This window comes from Prionailurus viverrinus, chromosome A2 (genome assembly GCF_022837055.1).
Source record: "Prionailurus viverrinus isolate Anna chromosome A2, UM_Priviv_1.0, whole genome shotgun sequence".
NCBI classification, from domain to species: domain Eukaryota; kingdom Metazoa; phylum Chordata; class Mammalia; order Carnivora; family Felidae; genus Prionailurus; species Prionailurus viverrinus.
This window is the reverse complement of record NC_062562.1, coordinates 144883062-144901334: the sequence shown is the minus strand read 5'-3', so window position 1 is coordinate 144901334 and position 18273 is coordinate 144883062. Positions and strand designations below refer to the sequence as shown.

Genomic DNA, 18273 nt, shown 5'->3' with positions numbered 1-18273 from the left:
AAATAAATAAATCAGCCTTCTGGGTCCACATAAATATTTCACTAATCAGTTAAAGGACAGTAAAGGGAATGTAGAAAGAGTGCCTAACATTTAATGGGATTTGGGTAAAATATTACACTTTCCAGAAGTTACTCAAGTGTAGCAGGGTGTCTAGGAGTTAAAATTACTTTTTCAAATGACCAATATACTAATTTCTTCTTCAGAACCATGGGGAAGGGCCCATATGAATGACACAATATCACAAGATGATCACCAGCCCTGAACTCATTCTTTCCCTTCCTGAAATTGCAGACACTTCAGCACAAACCCAGCACTCCCAGTTTCATTGGAATCAAACCAGAGGGAGCCAATGCCACTCCAAGCTACACACCTGTGCACAAATTAAAATATCTCCACTCAACGCAACTAACCCTGTAAGTGCCCTTCCAAAGCCCTCTACTGGCTCTTACAGCTGGCTCTGCAGAGCCAGTTGGAGGGGAACAGGGAGAGTTTATCAAGTAGAAGCAGGAAGGCAGCTGTGAAAAGAGTGAAGACCACCCCTGGGGTCATACAGAGCACCTCCTACAGTCAGAGACCAGTGACTCAGCTCTTCTCCCTCCGTTCTCCCTAGTCTCCTGGGGTCCCTAGACCACATTTATCTGAAGAGATGATGCTCTCTGAAGGACAGATATGAAAAGGATCAGAGTTTTAAAAAACTGTAAATATATGTAACTTTCATTTGGGGCCCTCTAACCTTCTGCTGATGGAGTTCTCCCACACACACAGGTGATCCTTAAAGAAACAGCTTCATGTGCGGCCAGAGCTATCCTGCCAGCTGCTGGGACAACACGCTGGGAGTAAGGAAACGTGCCAGTCCTCAGCTTGGGGGTGGGGGTCTGCCAACAGCAAGTACTAACCTTCAGAGAAAAGACAAAAAAATCATCAGAAAAAAGAATGCAAAATTGTGCATGTGAACAGTTTAGAGGCTCTGAGAGTGTCTTCTGATTATGCCATAGAGATGGTAGCCATACAAAGAGTTATTGTAACTTCTGGGTTGGTGTATCATAAGACGCTCTATGCTCCCAAGGCACCAAACCAGGTTTTAGCCAATAAAGAATGCAGCACTTCAATTGCTGAGTGACACGGAACACAGTTCACTGTACCTGCGTCTGCATTTGTCAGTGGCTGCCTTTTTGCCTGAAAGAATACCTGTGATGCTGACCGTAGCTTACGGCCTCAACAATTTGAGCCCTAACTCCCTGTAAATACCATTCCACTTCTTGCGATCAAACAAGACTCTGTTGCCAGTGCTCAGGTTTCCCCACACAGACAGGCAGAGGGTTGTGCAGAAATCCCATTTGACTCATTTCCTGCCAACCTTGAGCGGGCAGCATCCCCTCCTCAAGATGGGGCCTGGTATATTCCTTTAAATTAGCAATAGTGATTTTAGTATCTGCTGGACATCAGTGCTGTTGCTTAATTAAATATAGCTGTTTTACATACACTTATTTGTGGGATAATTGTTTTTAATCACAATAGGGTGCAATGTAATTGTGCCAATACTCACAAGCACGTGGCACTGTGGAAGTCACTGACAGAGCAGCTCAGGGGATGAAACAAATACTGCAGGCTGCACTCACAAAGCTGCCACGGGAGCCTCTGTGTTCCCATTAAAGTGTCTCACCAGATCCCAGTCTGGGCAACAGAAAAGAGCAGTGGTCCCCGGGAGAAGATTTACCATCTACTCTACCCTTTATTTCAGATGCAGCAAGTTCAGCTGGGGGGAGAGAGCCATCCTGGCAACAAACACAAAGGGCCTGGATCACAGCCTGCTTCTAAATAACACAAATAGATAAGGAATTAGCTGATTAGAGAGTGTACTGCCAGTGGGGCTAAATATCAGCCCCTGTGGGAACATGTATCTTATATTGTACTACAGCACAACTTGCCCAAGAGCTACCTCCGATCTGAGCGGACCTTTTCATTCTTTGAGGCAAATTTTCTCTTTTAAGAATGTAGATATAACAGCTATAAAAATTCAAAATAATTTATACACAGAAAAATTAGTGGAAACAGATTTGGTACATCCACATTTTTAAAAACTGCACAGTCATTAAAAATCATGTTCTGGAGGGGCGCCTTGCTGGCTCAGTCAGTAGAGCATGAGACTCTGGATCTCAGGGTTGTGAGTTTGAGCCCACGTTGGGTGTGGAGGTTACTTAATAACCTTGGAAATTTTTTAAAGGCCAACAGAAATGCTCAGTTACGAAGCACGAACACAAAGAAGCAGGTGAGAAGGCCGTGATATTAACAGTGGTGATGCTGCCCCTAGATGGTAAGATTTAATTTGTATTTTCTTCTTTAAATTTCCCAAAACTTAGTAAATAAATGTATCACCTATAATAAGGAAAAAATATTTAAGGTGGAAAATTTAGATGAAATCAGAAGCCTAAGCCATCCATCTAATGGGTTTAATAAATGAACATTAAATATTGAAAATAATGGGGGCGCCTGGGTGGCTCAGTCGGCTGAGCATTCCAACTTCGGCTCAGGTCATGGTCTCACGGTTCGTGAGTTTGAGCCCCGCTTCAGGCTCTATGCTGACAGCTCAGAGCCTGGAGCCTGCTTTGGATTCTGTGTCTCCCTCTCTCTGCCCCTCTCTCGCTCATGCGCTCTCTCTCTCTCTCTCTCTCTCTCAAAAATAAACACTAAAAAAAAATTTTTTTAATAAAAAAATATTGAAAATAATGAAGTATATACAAGCAAATGCTCACAGGGCTGTACAAAAAGGACTGGTGTTCAGAGTCCTTATTATCCAATCTCTTCTCTCTTCATAGGGATGGCCTGACCATTCTAAACAGCAAGATTACTGCCAGAAAAACTTCATACAGGAGACAAGAATATGGAGATATATTTTTCTGATGTTAAACACTCATTCGAAGTATAAATTAGAATCTCCTGATATAAAGTATGGTACCTCCAAAATGGTTGCAGGAAATACTTTAATTTGTAAAAATACATTGAAATAAGAAAGCTAAACAAAGACAACCAGCTGCAGCTTCTGGCAGATGACAGAAATTCTGGAAAATGGGAGTGTACAGAGAAGTCCCCCTACCACAACAGTGTGTAAGGCGGAGGGTCACTAGCCTACCCCAGCAACATGAAAGTCCATGCAGCACATCTGGAGACAGGTAACACAGACCTCTGTTAGAATCCTGGTTCCTCAACTTACCAGAGAAAAAGCCTTGAGCAAACTCTGGTCTTCCCAAGCCTCAAGTTTCCTGACCTGACAGGGATGGAAATGGACCTGGGCCACACAGGCATATCCAGGGCCCCTCAGCCTTCCTCGGTCTCCAGCAATCCCCTTCACTCCAATTCTGTAAACAATAAACCAACTTCCTCCACAAGAAAGAGAACACTTTCACCCATCAGAACATCCTGGTCTGTTTGGCAGTTGGACTTTGCATCATAAATTAATAAATCCACAAACGGACTTACAAATCACATCTTTGTGAGTTCCTTTAGCCGAAATCAGTTAACCAGTATAACAGACAGCATTTCACAGCCTGTAAAGCTCAGAGCTAGCCCTAGAAAGCAGCTAAGCTGAGAAGACCTTCTGTAAGGCCTTAAAAAATGGACAAGCTTTCCTCCTCCCTCATCAGTCTTAATACAGAGTCATCATCGCCCAACACTACACCTGCACCACGCACTGCTGTGCACCTGTCACGACTCAGAAGGCACTCCAGGATTCTGCTGTGCTGTATCCTGAACGGCAGTCAGGCTCTGGCCCTCCGTATGTGCCATTACGTACCAGCCATTCGAGGGCTGCTTGCACACACCCAAGGCAAGCACATTCTTTACCCTGCACCCTTTCCTCTGCGTACCAAGTTCAGTTAATATGATGGCACATGAGGTGTGAACCAGATCTAACAAGGCACTTCATAAATCTTTTCATTTTTTTGTCATGAAATTCACCCAGAAACTGTGAACAGGCCCCACCTAAACTTGACATTGGCTCAAATCGTATGTAATAAACCCCAAGAAACTCCACTATTCCCCAAAGAGCCCTGCTCTCTGACGCAGATAAATGTCTTCAGACAGAACTCTCCTATCTCCTTTCGTCAGAATCCTCAGGAGATGTTCTAAGCTAAGAAGGGATATATCTGGTTTGCGGTTGGCTCTGGGACCTGGGGGGAAGAAAAGCTCACACAGGAAACAGCAGAGATGTTACCACATCTAAGTCTGCTTCTGGAAAGAAAAATTATATTCTCAGTGACCAAAATCCTGGACAGCCAGCCTTGGTAAAGCTCCACCTTCCTACTGCTAGGAACACTAATCTAGAACAGTAGCCTCAAGTGGAAGTACAATGGAAACACCTGGCAAGTGTGAAAAAGGAACCCACCAGGCTCTAACCACAGGGATTCTAACACAAGGAGCTTACAAACCATACCCTAGGAAAAACTGACTTAGCCTCTACTCTAGGAGAAATGCTCTCACTTGGATTTCATGGTGACTCAAAGGGGCACACATCTTTGTATCTGAGCTAGGGCGGGGCAGGGGAAGGGAAACAAGGAGGAGAGGGCAGGGGCAGAACCCTGTACGCATTCCAAGGTTGCTATTCAATCAAAAGACATGGCATCAACAGGGATCCACTCAATCTCTGTCCTTGTTGGAATCTTGGGCAAACCCAGAAAGACAGAGCTTGTTTGTAGCAAACGAGAAGCAACAGTGTTAGCAGCCATACTGTAAATGAACTTGACAGTTAACAATCAAATGATGTGCCCCTTGTAGAACTTCCTATCAGGGGATACCTTAGAACCACACACACAAGCATCATTTTCCTAACAGGGAAGGGGACAGAGGGAGAGAGAGATGTATCAGAGTCAAATGGCAGCCAGAAAGAGCAAGGGAGGAGTTCCTACTGCCCAGCTTCTGGACTCCAGGCACTTCAGTACCACCGCGATGCTGTAAGATATGCAAGCACGAGGATGGGAGAGTCCAAAACTGCTTCCTTAGATTGCACATCCCCAAGTCTCCTGCAGCATCAAATTCAGGGACTCTACTATGATGCAGGGCTCTGCATCCCTGAACTAGCCATGGCAGGAGATTACAGCCGGGCAGAAAAGACATGGTCGTTGTGGAGTTACGGTTAAAGGAAAAAAGGAAAATAAAACCATTTCCTTAGTTCTTTGCTCCCTATTACTCCTGCCCACCGCCAAAGATACTAATACTGAGGAGCAAGCTAGAGAGAGGGAAAAGTCTAAAGATGGCAGTGAAAGACGGAGCAAGAAAGCAGCTGGGGAAAGTATCCGAAGCTGCAATGGTCTAAAGCCTGTTTTCTCCCACAGGCACCAAGGAAAAGAACCTTACAGTCTCTCAAGAAATGGACTTTCTACCACTAGTTACAGATAGCAAGGGTAAAACTTGACATCACAAATGACAAAGATTCTCTCCTTGACCAAATTCTACTCAGGCTCCTCTGAACTCCCTTCTCAGCTAGGGTCCTGACTTTTGGGAACTCTGTTCATCTCTGCATTGTCCAATTCTGCCAAGAATCCTGCTAAGTCAGTTTAGCCCAATTTCCCCACCCTCAATATCTGATTACTCTCAATATCTAATTGGGTTCCTCATCCTCCACCACCCCCAACCCCACCCTGCTCCTTGATGACAAATTCCCACTTTTCCTTTTTGGACTCAGAACCCAAGCTCTTTCCCCACTGCCAAACCCCACTGTCGGCTCCTACACCTATCACAACGGTTACGAATTAGGTGTATCTTACTGTTCTCCACCAAGTGTCATGAATAACATTTTAACACAAAGAAGCCAAAAGAAGGAAAACTCTGTCCTACTGCAAGCACACCGTACAGGCTCAAGCACTCATTAAAAGGCAAAGACTTGGGGCGCCTAGGAGGCTCAGTCAGTTGAGTATCTCACTTCAGCTCAGGTCATGATCTTACGGTTCACGGGTTCGAGCCCTGCATCGGGCTCTGTGCTGACAGCTCAGAGCCTGAAGCCTGCTTCAGATTCTGTCTCCCTCTCTTTCTGCCCCTCCACTGCTCGCGCGCGGTCTCAAAAATAAACATTAAAAAAAATTTTTTTTTTTAATAAAATGAAGGCAAAGACTCTAAAGCAATCAGTGAGGCAACTTCTTCAAATCAATATCAATCAGCTATAGATTTAGGCATTTGACCAATGAAGGTATCAATTTGTGTAAATTCTAGGAGCAGAAGGATATCGGCCTAGCTTAAACTGAGCAAATGCAGTTTCCTAGAACATAAAATTATATTTAATAAGCAATTAAATGTGGTTATCCAAGAAAACTAGAGCAATCCAGTTTGGCTGCTATCAATATTTTTACTGAATTCAGGTTAAAGGTGCCACTCCAAAGCAAGTGAACCCCAAAGCAAGGCAGCTAAGGACAACAGTGAACTTCAACAATGGTAAGCATTCACTCACAGGTTCATGCAGCATCCAAAATATAGCACAGAGGGGCGCCTGGGTGGCGCAGTCGGTTAAGCGTCCGACTTCAGCCAGGTCACGATCTCACGGTCCGTGAGTTCGAGCCCCGCGTCAGGCTCTGGGCTGATGGCTCAGAGCCTGGAGCCTGCTTCCAATTCTGTGTCTCCCTCTCTCTCTGCCCCTCCCCCGTTCATGCTCTGTCTCTCTCTGTCCCAAAAATAAATAAACGTTGAAAAAAAAAAAAAAAAATTTCAAAATATAGCACAGAGATTGTCAGAGTAACAGTGAAGAGCAGGGGGGCACAGGGAGCAGCCACAAGCTCCTGTGTGAGGAGTGCAGCAACAGGTAATGGAGTGACCAAACCGTGTGCGCCAGAAGCGACTTCTTCATCCAAACCAAAGTTTACAAACTCTCTCTCTGTACTTGAGGAGAGACATAATGGGGGGGAGGGGATGGGAAGAACTATAGCGGGGGGGAGGGGGGCAGTGAGCTGGGGGTGGAGATTAACGGAAAGAAATCAGAATGAAAGCTAAAGTAGCAGAGGCACAAATCAATACTCTTACCGTTCAGGCACTTCAGAAAGCTTTCCAAGTCAAAACACAAAAGTAAACAAACAAAAGAACAGGCACCGGCCTGTATTAAAACTCTGGAGAACCAAAGGTGGGGAAAATACTGTGCTTGAGGAGAAAGGAGCCGCATCAGGCCCAAGTCTGCAGGCAGCCAACTCTGAGGCGGGCACAGCAGCAAGGAGAGAGCATGTTTCCACCTGAGCACATTCGATTACATTCCAGGACAGAGATCTTCAACACCATCAGCTTCTGCCCTCAGAATTCATTTCTCGCTGGGTAATGAGGGTAAGAAATGAAAGGCTGTAGGATTTTTACACTGAATTTTCAGTTTGTCAGGTTCCATCTACCATGTCAGATACCTGGGACCAATCTGTATCTTTTAGAGAGAGATGTCTCTATCCTAACAGAGCTCCAATGACTATCCCCTACCTGCTGTATTTTATGGATACCTAATAATAACATGGATAATAACATTTCCACCGTGGAAATCAGTACAGAGATTCCTCAAAAAAAATTAAAAATACAAGTGCCATATGACCCAGTAATTACACTACTGGGTATTTACCCAAAGAGAATAAAAACACTAATTCAAAAAGATACATGCACCCCTATGTTTACTGCAGCATTATTTACAATAGCCAAATAATGGGAGCAGCCCAAGTGTCCATCCAGAGATGAATGGATAAAGATGTGAGATACACACACACACACACACACACAGAAGAATATTATCCAGCCATAAGAGCATGAAATCTTGCCATTTGCAACAACATGGATGAAGGAACTAGAGAAAACAATGTTAAGTGAAATAAGTAAGAGAAAGACAAATACCATATGATTTCACTGGAATTTAAGAAACAAAGGAAAAAAGAAAAAGAACAACAACAACAACTGGAATGACTCTTATTACAGAGAACAAAGTGGTGGTTGCCAAATGGGAGGTGGGTGCGAGGATGGGAGAAAGAGAGAACGGGGCTTAAGGCTATACTTACCCTGATGAGCACTGAGCAATGTACAAAACTGTTGAATCATTATATTGTACACCTGGAACTATGTTAATTCTACTTGAAGAAAAAACAACCACAACATGGAGCCCAAACGCTGGTACAAACTGAAAGCAGCTTAATGATTTTTCAATTGGGAAGCGGACATTTTTCTGAACTCTGCTATTACTGAGTATAAGCACCTCCAGAATAATTATAACTTGGTATGCAAACAGGAGTGTCTAGACTGAAAGAGCCATTCACTCCTCCAAGAGAAGAGGACTGGAAGGGGGTGGGGGTAGGCGGTGAAGCCAAAAAGCTTTAACAGTGAGGCGGCCGCACCACAACGCAATCCGCGAAGGCGAGACAGAGCCCGGCCCAAATGACAGGGAGGAACCCTGGATGTTTTCCTGAGGAAAACACTGAGCTGTTAGTTTAATACACACTCAAAGAATAGCAAAGGACTGGGATAACTTCTTTCTCCTCTATAAGAAATAAATAAAAGACGCTGCTTTGAGTGATGTCGTCTCCCTCTTCTTTTTTTTACATTTTATTTATTTTTGAGAGAGAGAGAGAGAGAGAGATACAGAGCACAAGTGGGAGAAGGGCAGAGAGAGAGGGAGACACAGAATCCGAAATAGGCTCCAGGCTCTGAGCTGTCAGCACAGAGCCCGACGCACAAACCGCAAGATCAAGACCTGAGCCGAAGTCAGAAGCTTAACCGAATGAGCCACCCAGGGGCCCCAAGTCTCCCTCTTCTTAAAGAACAAACTGGTTTGATACTCCTGGCTGTCCCAGTGGCCAAAACCAGAAAACGGAGCCACCTGCCAGTTCCCCCATGCGGAATACAGTGCGCTTACGCACAGCAGCTGAGCTAAGAGGTAAAAAGGAAAAAGGGTCCGAGAAGGACAGGGAGGACAGTACAGACTGCATCCCACCCATAGGGACCAGCCTCCAGCCAGAGCCCGAGGGAGCAGGCAGGCTGCAAAGAGAGCCCAGGGCATGCAACACATCAGCAGCCCTTCCACAGAGATCCACCTACAGCTTTCTGCAAGGCAGTGTTTCTAAAACAAGCCCCTCCAGCTGGATAAGCAGATGCTAAAGGCAGCTCCATATGAATAAGAATGTGGCTTTCTCCTAATTCCAGGCCACCTTACAAAAGATAACTGCACAGAAAATCAAACAATCCTATCAGCCTCCCTAGTAAGGATGAGAAAAATGTCCTACCAATGGTAGAGCTACAGACTCCGAAAATCAAGTGTTGGTGTATTCTGCCCATACCCCATTCCCAAATTATGAACAAGGAGTGACAAGACAGCCAGTGAGAATGAAATAAGCCATTATGCAACAAACATGTAAGTATCAACTATGTGCCAGGAAGTGAGCTAGCAATAGATGTGAGGAAATGAGGAATCTACCTGATGCAGAAAAACCAAACTGGAAAAACCTAGTAGGGAAGGGCGGGGAGGGAACGGGGAAGAGAAAAAGCATTTTACAAAGCAGAAACTAGAAATTACAGGCAGCCACTGTGTGGGTTATCCAGAATCAGCAGGACAGCAGAAGGAACCAAATTTTGGGACCAGCGTCTGAACACAAAGATGCAGCAGATGCCACATAAAGAGGAGATTTCCACTCAGCCTCACGGATGCTGTGAAACACGGATAAGGGAGAGCATATCAACTGGCCTCTCTCTCTCTAGAGACCCTCCTGTGGGACAGCAATGTGCCAGGGTGGCCACCACACAACAATGAACCAGGCAAAGGCATCTGCAGCCAAAACCAGACTAGATGGTGAAATGAAGGCCTCTGAAATGTGAACAACCCAGAAAGTGACCGGAGCTTTTCAAAGAAGGGCTGAAATAAAAAGTGACATCAAAAATATGCCTAAGCAATAGACCTGTCATTTACTAGGAAAAAAAGCAAGCATCTGTGTCCTTCAGCTTCCCCTTCTAGTTTCAGTTCTGAAAAGCCTTTTCCAAAGCAGTGACATGAAATGAGGCTTCTTCCTCCATAATCTATCATCTGGTCTGAAATCCACCTTGTGACCACAACATACACCAAATGGTCGAGATTAGAAATTCCGTTTCTAAAATTATCAACACTTCCCTAATAAAAATAACTTCCTAGATCCATAGCACCTATAGGACATGAGGATCTGAAATGTTTGGTTTTTGAACTAACTCAAATTTTCCAAGTAAAAAGCTAATTAGCCCACCAAGGAATGAAACCTACAGCCCTGGCCTGCAGAAGTCGAAAGCACTGATGACTGCACTAAACTTGCCTTGAATATAAATGTTATGCGGGGAAAAAAAAAAAAAAAGGTAATTTATCTAAACACAGTGTAGGTAGCTCTGCAATCAGTATCTCATAAATAAAAAGAGAAAGATGAAGGGAAAGCTCTCTAATTGATTTTAAAATTAGTTCCAAGCAAAGAAATAATCTGACAACCAACAAGGTCGACAACAGTAAAAAAATATATAGCCTTTGGGGAAAAAGTGCACCTAAAAACTCCAATGAATCAAGACACCTGGACTGCCACGAAGGAAAGATATCTGGGAAAGCCTGAATAAGGGTGGAGGTGTTAAAAGAAAGGCAATTGGGGACCAACTGCAAAATCACTTAAAATCCTGAGATTAGCCCCTCTGGTGGACTGAACCCAGTCCATACTATGCTAATGGAATGCCAGTGTGAGGAAAACCAGGGCTCAGAAAGGGGCAGGGCTAGGCAATCCAAATGCATCAACTAGGTTGAAACCTGGGAGTGGGAAAGAGGAAGTGCCTACAGAAAAGGAAGCCATGGGTAACCTGGCTATCAAAACAAACAATCCAAGGGGCACCTGGGTGGATCAGATGGTTAAGTGTCCGACTTTAGCTCAGGTCATGACCTCACGATTCATGGGTTCTAGCCCGCACCAGGCTCCGCACTGATAGCTCCTAGCCTGGAGCTTGCTTCACATTCTGTGTGTGTGTGTGTGTGTGTGTGTGTGCGTGCGCACGCGCACACCATGCACGTGCCCCTCCTTCACTTGTTGTGCACGTGCTCTCTCTCTCTCAAAAATAAACAAACATTAAAAAACAACAACAAGCAATCCAATTAGGAAGGAGAAAAAAACACTCCCTCCCAGGACCTTTCAACACCAGGACATGCTGCCTCAAGTTGGAATGACTATAGGCAGCAGTCAAATGGATTTGATAACAATGATGCCACTCAAAAGCAATACATGCATTAGGTCTTAAGCCTCAGCATATATTTTTGATATAAACATTTACTAAACACCTGCTGCATTCACAGCACTCTGCAAGATTCTGAAAGAGAGGGGTATGAAGCTGAGAAAACCAGTTCCACTCTGGCTCACAGTGGAGTTTAGGCTTTGTAACCAAAAGCGGGCTGGACATAAGTAACAGTACAGGATGAGACAGAGGAGGGAAAGACTGTGGGTATGGAAATCTCTGGCCTAAAGGAGCTTTCAAGAACCAGGGCAAGAAAGACAGTTACCTCAGCACAGCAGCTATGGTAAATGGTCACAGGACAGTAAATATGATGGTGCTGCCAACTCTGGAAACAACAGAGAATTACTGCAGCTCACAGGACTGAAAAGAGGCAAGAAATATGAACACGCTAGCACTCGGAAGATTTAGATAAATTGAAAATATAGAACTGTGTAATAGTGATGATTAAATGGAGAGAGAAGAAAGAGAGGAAGATGGATTGAAAAAGGTAAATGCACATGGTTCGGGGAAGGATTAAGCACCAGGCCCCACGAGATTGTTCAAATCCTACAAAAATTATTGGAAGGGGATAGGCAAAATCATGAGAAAGGGGATGCATTAACTAAAGGAAACAAAGGAAAATTTAAGTAGTAATATGGAGAAGAAGGTAAATCAAAGGGAAACAGGCAATTGCTGTCTTTTCCCAGTTATAATTCACATTTTGAGGAACCCTGCTATCTACCCAGATAGCAAATGTCTTGACCTCAAGAAGAGTCAGGCTTGCCCCCAGTGTCCTCCCCAGCAGAGGAACAGGAATTAATCTTTTAAAAATGACAGAGTACGTACATCCTGAATCTTAAATAGATGAGCTAAGACCCACCCACAGTCTCCGAATGGTAATTTTTTTCAATCCTCTCACAAAGGAGGTTTCAAGTGTTCTTCTCAAAAACGCCCAGATCAAACAAATCGGAAACTGGTACAGAATGCCTCTGCCAGCGCTCTGACATATTCTACGTCTTTTGATCACATTGCTGCAGTCCCCAAGTCTCTCCATTGGAAACCGGTGAAATGCTATATCCATTTCAAAGAGCTTTTGCTTTTCTCCAAGGTCCTTAATGCCAAGCTGGAGTCCCGCTCTAATTTGCTATTTGCCTTATGCTCCCAGTCCCATGCGCGAGATCACAGTCAGTGGGTTTATTGGTTTGCCCTGGCTTCACTTAGGGACTGCGGCCCCACAGCTCTCTGTTGGTGTGCATCTCAGTGGCAGCATCGTCTGCTTTAGGGTCCAGAGGGACCAGTCATCTTGCTTTCAAAAATCTCAACTGAAGGGAATAGGTTGAGAACCGCTTTTAATCGTGTCTAAATGGCAAAGCACCCTGGGGCCCTGTACAACAAATGGAGTTATTAGCACCCGAAACTGCCCTGCCTCTGAGAAAACGCCCTTAGGAATCCCAGGGCATCACTAACGGGCCTACCTGCAGCTTGTCAACCATGAGTGCCTACAGAAGAGACCCCGTGGGGTCGGGCCTGAGAAACAAACACCCCCAAAAAAGGCAGCAAGGACACTGGGAGATTAGGCAGATTACAGCTTTAACAAAACTGATCCTCTGGTGCCCACGACTAAATATTTAGAGGCCTGCTGTGAAAGAACATTTATGTGGTAAATTCCACAGGGAGGAGGCTGAAAGATAAGGTGATAGAATCAAATACAAACTGAAAGCATAGGTTTTCGAGGTCAGGGGAAAGGCTCCACCTTCAGGTTTCCACACTTCCCAGAGGCCCAAGCTGAAGGTGTGTGTGTGTGTGTGTGTGTGTGTGTGTGTGTGTGTGTGTACACGCATGTGTGAAAGAGGGAGAGAGAGACTCTATAGACAGGAGTTTGAGGAAAAAAAGCCTTGCAACTGAAAGCAAACTTTCTACACTTAACACCTGGGCGTTGGGAAAATCACGTACCTTTTTCGAGGTAAATTCCAGCTCTATATCTTTGTCCACCACAACAGCACTACGCAGGCCAAACCAACTTTAAGGGGGAATAAGTCAGCCCCTTCATCAGATGCCAGAGGGGTATCTTTTGTCATTAACACTCCAAGTGTGACACAAAGCTATGGCAGCCCTGGGCACCAGGAGCATTATGTTTTCCAATGTCGGATCAAAGTCAAATGCTCTCTAGAAGTCCTGGGATTACACAATGTGTTGTCTCCTCTAAGGCAGTAGCTCAGAAAAGCCACAGTCTTCCTCAAACACTTAGCACTTGTCTCTCTGCGGCAAACAACTGCATAAAACAAACTCCAGTATACCTTTAGAGAAACCCTGATACGTGTTTAGGTACTCAGGAACACCACACATCGGTGTCCAAAATGGCCCTCAGCCTGAAGGAGTTAAGATCGCAAAGAGTTGACACTGGATTCACCCTAAATAATCCAGAAGCATCAATGCCACAGCAATAGAATCAACAGCATCAGGCATCTATCTAACTGTAATCTTTGAGGAAAATATTACACATCCTTGCTTTTAACTCTCCTGACAAACTTTCCAGCAAAAAATTCAGTTTTAACCAAACTCTGGGAGTAATGGCTACCTATGAATTCCTGGATATTACTGGAAAGCAGCTGCCTAGGATGAAAACAGGTCCTTTGATCATGCTGTTTTGTCCAGAGCCCTTCCTCTGGCTGCATTACAAAGTAACCCAAAAAAGGGGAGTGGAGTATACGGCTAGCCTTGGGCAAAACCTCCTTGCCTTCATGTATGATTTAAGAGAAATGAACTTGTCTCTGTGTTCAAAAAAGGAAAATCCAATTTGCCCTACTATCCCCACAATGTATAGATAGATGTCTTGGAAGATCTATATTAAGTCGATGACAGGTTTTTAGAGTTGTTAGGGTTTGGGGAAGATAACCATTAAAAGAATCTCCCCTTCCTAACTTGAAGGTCAAGCCCCATTGGGTCGTCATCTGGGAGCTTGTAGGGAGGCCTAGCCCGCAGCAGGAGACACTGCCCACCATCTGCCTGCCCTTGAGGAAGGTCATGCTAACACTTTCGCTTCCCTGTTCACCTACTCCTCCAGTTCCTTAACCTGCACCTTCTCCCACTCTGCTCTAATACCATACAACAGGCTCCAAAACCATAAACTGTAAGATTATCTTTTTCTCCATTTCAAAGTCAATCATCTTCGGAAAGTTTCCCCCAGATGAGGCAGAAGGCAATATAAGTGTCTCATCTGAGGCCCTCCGCAGTCCATCCGTCGTCTCCGGACAATCCTCAAGCGTGCCGCATTTCTGCAACTACAAGACCATTTCAATTCCCCAAACATACCAACATTTTCACTGGAGATTCTAATCAGCCCTGTTCTAACTAGGACAGCCATATATTCTTGTGCTCAAGGGCACTGGCCAAGGAGACAGAGGCTGAATGGGAGCTGAAATTCAACCGCCATTCTGCTTGCCAAGCCATGTGCCCTGACTAGGGGTGCCCTGGAAGAAGGGGGCAGCCCTCTCTAGTTTGCACAAGGGCACCATATGGGTTAACAGAGGTCCCAGCCCCAACATCTATGCCTTGAGTATTTGACTGGACTCCCCTTGTAGCTACAAGAACAGATGGTATACAGTAAAGAATATTAAAAACCAAAGACTCCAAGCAGATGCCTGCTCTCCCAGTCATTACATACATGAAGTTATGGATTCACTGGGATCCCCGGGTGACTTATATTCCGATACCCACATTGTAAATCTCTGATAACTTTAAAGTAAGCACAGATCTGGGGAATTCTTTTAGTAGAAAGGAAAGAACTCTGAATCCTCCTGTATAGAAATTGCTAGAACAACTTCCACAAGTTCGTAGTCAGCACTCCATTTGCCCCCAGGGCCATGGTCAACTGGGGCTTAGCAAAAGAAACACCACAACTCCTTCCTACAGATGAGTTTTCATCTAGCATGATCTTCCCTTATAAATGCAAATTACTTTCATGTTTTGTAAATGCAAGCCACCAACGCAAGAGTACTCAAATCCAAACATGCCATTGCCTAGTTTAAAATTCTTCACACAAAAATCTAAAAGTATGGCACACGTTTTCAGCATGTGGCCCCTGCCTAACTCCCAAACCCATTTCTTACTACTCCCTAGCATTAACTACCCTCTATTCCAGTCATACAAAATACCCCATAGTCTCTGAGTATCCTGAGATGCTGACAGGACAAGTGTGATCTGGCCCTGCCTACACTTTGTACCACAGGCATCGTACCCCTCATGCACTATCCACGGTGCCTATTATTCCCTCTTCCCAAACTCACCCAACTCTTGTCATTACCGCCATTTCTGTCAGAAACTATCTTCTCCCCACATTTTACCTAGCTCAGTCCTAGTCACCCTTGAGGCTTTACACTTTACACATCACTTCCTCCAGGAAGCCTTCCCAGATTGTACATTCTTATAAATTCTAAACTTTTCTTTCATAGCATTTCACATAAATGGAATTACTTGTGTATCTCCCCTACTAGGTTTTAAATTAAAGTTCCATGAGGGTGATTCCACGAAAGTTTTTTCCCTGCTGCATTCCCATAGCATTTGCTGCAAAGCAGATACCTGGTAAATACTTATCAATGGCATTCATTTGAATTTCTCAATCCATGCTGTCCATTCTAAGAAGCCACTACCAACAGGTGGCTACTGAGCTCTAGAAATACACTAAAACAAACTGAAATGTGTTCCAAGTATAAAACTATACCCCAGATTTCAAAGACTTACTAAATATCAAATTAAGTAAAATCTCTCATTAACTTTTTCCATTCATTAAGTATTGAAATAATACTGTTTTGGATATATCAGGTAAAATAAAATGCATTAAAATTGATGGTTTTAATATAGCTACCAGATAATTTTAAATAACAAATATAGTTCATTTGTGTGGCTTGCATTATAGATCTAGGGAGCAGTCGGTGTTGGTCTAGAGTGCCCTTTCTTCCATCCACTAACTTCTCATCCATGAACACTCAAGAGAGGAACCCTAGTTGCTTCTGGGGAGACTCCCGAGTGCCCACTGTAACTGGGTTCTTCACGGCACCCTCCGCCAATGTACTCAGAGTGCATTATGTTAACTTATTTCTTACGTGACTGCCTCATTAAAATCTTTGAAAGGAATTTAAGAAGAAATAAGAAAAATCATTCTTCACTTCATCTAAGCTGTATATTGTAGACTCTTACAGCTAAGCCTTACTTCAAACTTCCTTAAAATGGTGTAAGATCTCTGGAGTGAACAGAAGTTAAAAATAAAATTAAACACAAAGTGAGAAATAACCTTCCTTGGTAAAGAACAAGAATTCTATAAACAGGACTCTGCCTAAACTAGGGAATATATTCCAACAACTTCCCATTATCCAGTAGGCTAAGGGAAAAATCCATCCATTACCCCCTGAAGAGTTCCAAAGGCTCCTGGAAAAGCTAAAAATTCTCAGTAGTAGTTCCTACTCCTGAACACCTGCTATTACCTTACCTGAGCTATAACATCCCCACCCTCCTAAAACCTGCTTGAAATTCAGCTACACAGTCTACATTAACATAATGCTTTGGCCAATGAGGCAGGCACAAAAATTAACGTTCAAGAATTTCAAAGTTGTGGTTGCCGTGGGAACCTTAATTCCAACTGCATGGCACAGATGCGAATCGTGGAGTACTCCCAATACTGATAAAACTGGAGATGTCTATTTACTCTGTGCAATGAGGCACAGCTACAGTTACTGAGAGAACCTTATTTTGGCATTTCTAGACTTTCATGCATTTAAATTCTCAACCTTACCACAATACCATTTGCCGCATTAAATTGCCTCCTCTGTGGGGGGACTAAAAGAGAGAACGAACTGATTGGCCAGACATTCAAAGAACCCCTCCTGTATGTGTTTCTTACGCACAATCAGATTCAAAAGACAATCACGATATTTTTATTTTACTCTTATGGGCTGTCTGTAAACTCTCATGCAAATGAAAACAGGGCATGAATTTAAACTTGTAAATGCACCAAGACACGTATACGTGCAAAACATCAGAAAAGCAAATTTCTCCTCTTTGGAACTACAAAAGGGATAAATTAAAGCACAGAGCACTAACGTAAACCATGCTGTGTTTAATTTCCGAAAACTGTCCAAACACCTGCCTGTGGCACCAGCTCTCACAATGGACCCAGTTCTATACCCAGTTACACACTGTAGTTTCACGAGAAGGCAAAAATAAAAGTTGGAAAGTGGTCTGTAAAAACAAGATATCACGAAACAAGTAATTCAACAAAAACTTCAGTCTGTATCTCCAACTTCTCACCACTCGTAACAATGGAAAGAAAATGAGCAGAAAATTTGCAGCAAAACTGCCTGCAGACTACCAACTCAATAGTTTTCTTCCTAAGTATTTCTCAAAATTGATATACCCCAATCATACACATTGGTTAGGGAAGCACCTTTGCTGCCAAAAGATCCAACAAATAGCACAAAACAGTGTAACTAATAATTTCAGTTACCACTTGCAACAGACGAAGCAGGTGACCCCAGAGAATACAGATGCCAAGATTCATTTCTTCCCCGAACAAAAACATACAGAACTTTCAAATCAAAATGACCAGTAGAAACAGGCATCACATTCATGCACATGAGATACGGACCTTCTCCTCTCCTTATTCTCAAAGAAAATCTTGTTAACAAAACTTACTGCCGCCTCATGTATCCTGGCCCTAACCCCTCTCAAGCCCCTTAGAGCAGAATGCCAGTAATGCCCACCCAAAACAAAGCAGAACAGTGAATGTGGTTCAGAAGAAACTGATACCTGCGCAGCCAGGCTGCAGATACTAGGAAATAATACTTTGGAGAATTAAAATATCTTCTGTGAGCATTCTCACACATATGTACCATACTTAAGTATTCTCCAGCTCCTTCCTTTTGATTTTTGAAAAGAGGCTCCACTCCTTCCCCATTCTCACCTGTGTATTCTCCCCTTCTAGCCTCGGTGGTCGAATGCTGGACAGGTGGATGGTCTTGTAGTCACCAGAGTTCAGCTTCACAACAATGGCATCTGCATTCAGCACCTGCATCACCTGTG

General features: G+C 43.8%; 1 protein-coding gene across 1 annotated transcript in view; it reads right to left on the bottom strand.

Annotated features, from left to right (window-relative positions):
* The window catches only part of SND1 (staphylococcal nuclease and tudor domain containing 1), a 423778-nt gene that overhangs the window by 344190 nt on the left and 61315 nt on the right, over positions 1-18273 (bottom strand). The window contains exon 10 of the mRNA XM_047848727.1: positions 18155-18268. Coding sequence (XP_047704683.1) covers positions 18155-18268 — 114 coding nt within the window. The remainder of the gene's footprint in view (positions 1-18154; positions 18269-18273) is intronic.